The 7,993-nt window shown below is 39.1% G+C and overlaps 1 protein-coding gene across 1 annotated transcript; it reads right to left on the bottom strand.

The window, feature by feature from the left end:
- Window positions 1-475: 475 nt before the first annotated feature.
- On the bottom strand, window positions 476-7,289 carry LOC114295534 (cytochrome b561 and DOMON domain-containing protein At5g47530). The gene is made up of 3 exons (XM_028239783.2): window positions 6,268-7,289; window positions 1,713-1,967; window positions 476-990 (listed from the first exon to the last, which is right to left on the bottom strand). The coding sequence occupies exons 1-3, from the start codon at window positions 6,892-6,894 to the stop codon at window positions 679-681; spliced, it is 1,194 nt and encodes a 397-aa protein (XP_028095584.1). The 5' UTR covers window positions 6,895-7,289; the 3' UTR covers window positions 476-678.
- Window positions 7,290-7,993: the final 704 nt, after the last annotated feature.

The following is a 7,993-nucleotide window of genomic DNA, read 5'->3' on the forward strand; positions in this document are numbered from 1 at the left end:
AGTGAATAAATGAGATGTGTATATAATTTTGTTAATTTACAAAGGGAGCCTAACTCTCTTCTTATAGCCTGTGATGTACATTGGATGCGAGGCACCGAAAGCATAAAGCTAGCCGAAAGCATAAAGCTAGCCTGTTATTAAAGCTAAAGCTAAACATAATAATAACAATACTAAAGTATAATAATATACAATGCTAACATATAATAATATACTAACAATGGTGCAACTCATTTAAAAATTGCACAAAGTCCTTTTTCATATTCGAACACGTTTTTTTTCTTGGAAGTAAAATTTGGAACTTTAAACCCGTTACAATTCTTCACTGCCACATACTTTTTTTCATTGAAACTATCTTTTCCAATGCTCGAGTTCTTAGAATAGACCTTTGGCACCTATTTTCCAGTTAATTACATCATAGAACATTTTGGGGAGATATAAGAAGTGATAAACCAACATAAATGCAAAGCAAGAGAAATACAAAAATAGATATAATATATAAGAAACAAATACATGTGGCTATCGAAACATAACTACACTAACAATCCTGCAACAACTATATCCTCACCCGGAACTCTCACCCACAATGTATAAATGGTATGCATAAATAAGGCAATGCAACAACATACTAGTTAATACAACATAAAGAGTATAAATATAATTGAAAACCATGGAATTTCTCTATTCTACGCGGTTTTGTTGTGTCCTAGCACCATTCAAGCGATGTGGGAGCTTCTCTGAGCTCGTGGACTTCTTCCTTTTTGCAACTATGATCCATGCATAACCTTCCAAGAATGCAGCAATGGCGGCCAAAACTACGATGATGCCAATGTAAGCTTTTTTCCAATTCTTCTCCGGCCTCAAGATGCTGAATCCCCTGAATATGTTGATGATGCTAAGGATGATCACTGTGTATCCAACCGAGTGGTGATAGATGTTCCAGTATGATTTGTATTTGTGATCTTTTTTTGGCCTCAGAAGCAAAGCAAGCACCTACAACCAAGAAAATGTTTCCTAAGCACGCCATAAACCTCGACCTCCTCTTTAATAAGATTAAAACGATTGAAACTAATACAAATAGTGTGAAAACATAAAGATAAATAAGGTAAACTATACATTTTTTTGTGTAAAAGAGTTGACAGCATCATTTTTGCATCCATAGGGGTATTCAAAAAATTTGGTGGAACCTATAAATCAATCCAATCTGGTCTAGACTATTGGTTTGGTCCGATTTTTATTAGCTTCAATTTTGAAAATGCTAGAACTGTTCAAATCGGTCTGATTTACGGTTTTAATGCTTCGGTGACTATTTTGTACCAAACCGAACCGTGATATATTTGTTTAATAATATTTAATACTCCTGTATTTAAAAACAAAAAGGTAGAAGTAGTTAGCAAAAACACTCGTCTCTTGACTATGAAATTGACAAGTTTCAATTATTGTTTGTCTACTACTATAAAATATATACATATCTCCTATTAATAAATATAAAATTTCTAGGACCATAGAACTGAATCACAGTTTATATGTTCAGTTCTTATCCGGTTACATAGGCTCAAGGTTTGGCTACAGTTCCAAATTTTTTAGAACCGTAAGAACTGGTTTGGTTCATGATTTACTATAAAGCTAGACCAATCCGATTTGTGAACATCCTTACAAATTATATGGAAAACACTGCCTACGAATTATATGGAGAAAAAAAAAAAAATGGTTACCTGAAGGGTTGCTAGACAGAACAAAACAATGCCAATTGTTCTATGAGCAGTGTATTGGATGCCAGGGGAATCATTTCCGAGTTGGAGACCGGTTGCCCATCCAGCAACACCAACGATGTACGCCGAGGTTTGGCAAGTAACATGAAGATAGAACCATGCAGGGTCTGCGGATTCAAATACCTTCAAGTACCTCGCAATCATAACACCAAGAGGCATTAAGATGCCCCAACTGATTGCATTCAACACTCCATGAATCTGAAAATTCATTGGAAACAAAAATAGGAAATTATATTGTTTCATCTTCGTAATTGAAACAAAAAAATTCTTTGAATGGTTAAGGAGAAAGAAGGAAAGAAAACAAAGGAAACAGAGTAAAATCAGAGCACAAAATAGAACAATTTGAATCCTTGTACCCAACCCATGGCATGTATAAACAAGAAAATCAAATACTACAAAACAAAATAACTAAAAATAACTGTAATTGATGATTGTTAGTATATAATTGTTAATTAGTATATCATTGTTAGTTGAATAACTTTAGCTTTAGTATATACTTATTAATTGTATAGCTTTCGGTGGTAGTGGGTTTGTGGTATCCAATGCCTCAGATTTCTCTCTATAAATAGAGAGTTCATTCTCTTTATTACATATAATCAATATTCAATACATAAATCAATAATATTTATACACAATTTATTTCTCTCTCTATCAATTTATCTTACATGGTATCAGAGCTAGGTTAAGAACCTAGTAATTTCGTTCCACCGGCGGGCGGCAATCTCGCCCTGGCCGCCCGCCGGACAAACCCAAATTTCCCTAATTTCTTCTTCAATGGCAGATTCTTCAACAACACTTCACCACCGCAGCACCAGATCCGATCACATAGTTCATTGCCCTCACTGTCTCTTCGATCGGCGTCGACGAATCAGGACGATGACAATAGATCACATCCACATAGTCCATCTCATCTCAAGCCTCTTGAGCGAGGCTTTGGTGCCTTCGATGATGTGTTCTCTGGACAAGCCTTTGTCGTTGGGTCCAGACCCGCCCCAGCAGATCTTGGTGGACACGACGATGTCGGATCGCTTCCAACCCAGTTCGCGGATCGCCTGACCCATGATCTCCTCGGCTCGGCCGTTGGCGTCGACCTCGGCGTTGTCGAAGAAATTGACGTCGTTGTCTCTGCAGCATTGGAGGAGGGACTTGGCTTCCTTCACATCAAGCTGGTTCCCGAAGCTGACCCATGCGCCGTATGAGAGTTGGCTCACTTTGAGCCCTGATCGGCCCAGATACCTGCACTGCCTCTCTTCTCAAGGATCTCATCTCTCTCTCACTCACTACACTACCTTTCTCGGTGGGACGACTTTCATGGCTAATCTGATCAATATCTTAGCCATGGTGTGGACTTTGTGTGTACTTTCTATGGTAGCTCTGTGATAGTTCAACATGGGAGATTGAGATTTAAGAGAAAGCATGGGTTTGCGCAATCAACTCTATTCACTCCGAAACAGTCCGCTCTATTGTCGCCGGCCAGGACTCCCGCGCCGCCATCGTTTCGCTTTCACTCTGAGTTTACTAACTATTATATATATCTACACCAAGTTAGACTCTTGCTTCTCTCTCCGAGTTGCTTTCAGTGTTGGGAGTTCGTCCTCTTTCTTCATTTGCCTAGCATTGTTGATGTCTATAATGTGTCGATTTTCCATCCCCCTACACATGCCTGCCTCGAAGTTCTCTCTCTCTCTTCCTCCAACCCACCAATTTAGCCGCTTTTGTCCCCCCACCAGTTAGCCATTTTCCAGCAGGAACAAAGAGTTGTAACCCATCATCCACTACCATATCCACCAAATTTTGTCCCCTTTTCTTTCAGTAGACCACAGCACTTTTTTTTATTTTATTTTATTTTATTTTATTTTATTTTACAAACTCTCATCATTGTCCCACCGAAAGTGAGCAAAACCCCAGCTGGAATGTCATAGTGGGAATCATCCTGTCGGCTCCAGCACCAAGACAGGGCAGACTGCATTACCCTTTTCTCTCTCTTCCTTTTGGCAGTTTGAAAACACATGGGCATGTCTCTCCGCCCATGCTCCCATCATTTTTTTTCTTTTTTTTCGTATATATATTTATTCCATTATCTTTTATGTTTTATGTATCTCTCTACATATATATATATATATATATATCTATGTACATTTCACACACTTCTGATTTTTCAACATTTTCTTTTATTTTCTTTCCACCAAAAAAAAAAAAAAAAAAAAAAAAAAAAAAAAAAAAAAAAAAAACAAACACACAAACAAACCAATTTCTTCCAAAAAAAAAAAAAAAAAAAAAACCACACCAAAAGATTTGTTTTCTTTTCTGCAGACGGCCTACCACCGACCTCACTTCCACTACTCTGCCGCCGGTCTCTTCTTTTTGCCTCCGTCCTGGACAGTCCTTGCCGGTGCTGCCTCCGTGTTTCCCACGCCACCGAGCACCTTTACTCCCTGCTCCTCCACTGCCGCATATGGCGGACCTCCAAAACGGAACATCACGGTGGCCTTCCGCTTCAGCTCCTTGTTTTCTGCCCTTAGCACGCTTATCTCTGCTCGCGCATCCTTATACATGCGTTGGAGCAGAGCCAGCTGGGAGTTTAATTGCTGCACCTCATTTGTCCTACTCTGCAGCCGGTTCGACAAATTTGTGACCGCCGTCATGGACTCCACACATGCCTTCAACATATACTGATTGGCTTCCACATCCGACTGCACCGCCATTTTTTGCTCCACAGACCGCATCGGAAAGTTCAGCGGAGCAAACCCAGCAGTGTTTGGTTGAGGTTCACTGGCCACTGCACCAGTTCTCTCTCCTGTGGACTCGTTGAGGTCGGGAAAGAGGGTAAGCAGCCCGCGGGAAGACGAAGCCATTTTTTCTGGGCAACAGAGTGTTATAGAGAGTGTTACAGAGTATCTTCTCAGCAAAACCTTCTCAGCAAAACGAAGAGTTTTTCAGAGGATTTTCGCCAATTGTTTGTCTTCGCCTCTGCCTCAGCTCTGTCTTGGTTAAATAGCCGAGGCAGCCACGCGTATCGCGCGCCTCTTCTCGCCGACAAACTGGCACGCCTTTTCATGGCACGCCTTTTGATGCATTCGGGCACGCCTTTTGCTGGCACGCCTTTTGAGGGTGCGGGCACACCTTTTGAGGGCACGACTTTTGAGGGCTCGATATCTACATCCATGTATATTTTTTGGGCAGCCTATATACACACTCATACAGTGTCTTCTACACCGGTCAGCTTTATCAATCCCTTTGTTTCAACCTCCAATAGGTTTCTATCTTCACACCTATTTGAGTTTGAGGGGGGGTTATACCAGTATCATGTATAAGTCACTCATGGCGCACTCCCTAAGTCGCCTCCTCGGTGCACCACCACAGCTTCTACATCGGTCCGACATGACCCCGTAAACTGTCCCGACATTTATTCCGGTTAGCTTCTACAACAACGGTCTGACACGACCACACAGTGTCCTGCTACATCGGTCCGACATGACCCCGTAAACTGTCCTGCTACATCGGTCCGACATGACCCCGTAAACTGTCCTGCTACATCGGTCCGACATGACCTCGTAAACTGTCCTGCTACATCGGTCCGACATGACCCCGTAAACTGTCTTCTACAACGGTCCGACATGACCCCGTAAACTGTCTTCTACATCTGACACGACCACACAGTGTCTGCTTCAACGGTCTGACATGACCCCGTAAACTGTCTTCTACAACGGTCCGACATGACCCCGTAAACTGTCTTCTACATCTGACACGACCACACAGTGTCTGCTTCAACGGTCCGACATGACCCCGTAAACTGTCTGCTACAACGGTCTGACACGACCATACCGTGTCTCCTATCCTGTTTTATTTTATTTATCAGTTTATTTTTCTATTTTGTAACTCTCTTCAAACTCAAGTTGGTTAGTTCCTATCCTCCTTGAGTTTGAGGGGGGCTGTTAGTATATAATTGTTAATTAGTATATCATTGTTAGTTGAATAACTTTAGCTTTAGTATATACTTATTAATTGTATAGCTTTCGGTGGTAGTGGGTTTGTGGTATCCAATGCCTCAGATTTCTCTCTATAAATAGAGAGTTCATTCTCTTTATTACATATAATCAATATTCAATACATAAATCAATAATATTTATACACAATTTATTTCTCTCTCTATCAATTTATCTTACAATGATTATGCTTTATAGTTATAGAAAGTAATGTAAACCAATAAATAAACAATTAAAATATTTTTAAAAATAATTTATTGTGCCTAATTAGTGTAATCTAAATAATCGTTACTTGGTTCTTGCAAAACATAAAAAAAAGAGAAAACGGAGTAAAAACAGAACCCATTAACTTTTAGATTTTAATCCTTGTACCCGCTGCACCTACAGACCAGAAAATCAAAAACTACGAAACAAAAAAGTGGTTTTATTTTGATTTGGAATCAAGAAATATAACTGAAAAGATCCGAAAATCATAATATATTCCTACGATTAATCAGGATTTAATTACTTACATTCCTTCTCTTGATTTTTGAATTCACCGCTCCACCTGCTTCTGTTGTTCTAGATTGTCCAGAAAGAAGATTAAGAGTGGCCATTGACCGAACATGAGGACCAGAGACGGTGATATCATGCATTTGAGGAGAGTCATTGGAAACTGGACCGTCTTGCCAAACCTGGTTCACAGTAGTCATATTGCTTGGCAGTGTTAAAGTAGCAAAAATGACAATTTCACTGTTCGAATACATAGCCGACAAATCTGAGACAGCAAAACTCAAATTCCCCATCTGCAAAGTGGTCTTGTAACTACCCAGCGGCGACGTGTAAACACTCATTGATCCGTCGGATTTTTGGAAAGCGACAAGAGCCTGTGACCCAATCATGGCTCGAGATTCTGGATTGATGGCCCACGCAACCCAACTTGAAGAGGTAATTCCAGCGTGTCGATACGCGATTTGGGCAGTTCCAGAAGATGGGTTGTAAGTCCAATGAAGAAAAGCATTCAGACATGGAAGATCAGTGCATGCACTGAACACTTTGTTACTTGCAAAGGCATAGTTGTTGCATGATTGAGCAGAGGAAAGCAAAAACAGAGGAATCAAAACAGAGCAAAATAACAGAGATCTAAAGATTTTAGTCATTTAAATTGTATCAAAATTCAAAACCAGAAAATTGTCTATAATTTTTATGCATCAAAAACTGACAAACATTGGAACTTCAAATAATCATTATACTAAAGGACTATTACGAGAAGATACTCTGTTTTAAAGAGAGGTTATTATGGGGAAATGAAAGAGAAACAGAGAGAGGGAAGAGGGGGAGTTTCTAATTATAGATGAAATGTAGGCCAGAGTTAGTTGAACAGTTTGGTGTCCGTGCACAGAAATTATCACATAGGTCTGGAACATATGTGATTGTGCACCTTATCAATGATGTTTTGTGATCTGCGTACTGTTTATTCTTTTTATTTTATTTTATTTTATTTTTAAATCAAATAAGCATATATAGTCTCTTGGTATTAGATGGGTAGTGCACAACTAAAATAGTGTTGTAAGAAGACAATAATTATTCGCAAGGAAGAACAGAGGTGTTAAATTTTTTACAACAATGCTAGAGACCTCTAAAAAGGCATCTCTAAACCCACCTCTAATGAGGTGGAAAAGCAAAAAAAAAAAATAAAAAAAATATCAAGACACATGATTGGCTGTGGCAGTGGGGGACCCACTGCCACATCACTAGTGCTACCTCTAAATTAGAGGTCTAAAGCATTTTTGAATTTTTTATATGACAATTCTTAAGCTATTTGTACTTTCTATCCCTTTTGGCACCAGACTTTCTATATTCAAATGCTATTTTTGGCTTGGATAATATCATTAAATTTTTTTAAAATGACAATTTACCCAAAAAAAAAAATTGTCTAAGAGAGAGATTTTGCTTAATTTGTGGTTCAATTTCAACAAGGAAGTTGGAAAAATTGCAACCCTCAATCTAAAAGAGTTATAATTGAGACCCTACCACTACGAGACCCCCATAAATCTAAACCACTTATAATAGAGACCCCACACATACATGAGTGGTTCTCACATATATATAAATGATCAGAATCACATATATATAAATGATGAGAATCACTTTGGGGGGTGCGGAGTCATCTTCAAAAGGGATCCTAAACATTTTTCCCATCTAAAATTAAATAGTTTAGATTCGGTTAATTTACAAAATAATTACTCACTCCCTTTA

This window comes from Camellia sinensis, chromosome 9 (genome assembly GCF_055761805.1).
Source record: "Camellia sinensis isolate YWXY chromosome 9, ASM5576180v1, whole genome shotgun sequence".
NCBI lineage: Eukaryota > Viridiplantae > Streptophyta > Magnoliopsida > Ericales > Theaceae > Camellia > Camellia sinensis.

What these genes read in the sequence shown, in the direction of transcription:
- LOC114295534 (XM_028239783.2), bottom strand. Translation starts at nt 6,894, where the DNA reads ATGACTAAAATCTTTAGATCTCTGTTATTTTGCTCTGTTTTGATTCCT. An exon ending in CAAAAATCAAGAGAAGGAAT is followed by an intron (nt 1,968 to 6,267) that starts GTAAGTAATTAA and finishes ATGAATTTTCAG; the next exon opens with ATTCATGGAGTGTTGAATGC. An exon ending in TCTGTCTAGCAACCCTTCAG is followed by an intron (nt 991 to 1,712) that starts GTAACCATTTTT and finishes TCTTGGTTGTAG; the next exon opens with GTGCTTGCTTTGCTTCTGAG.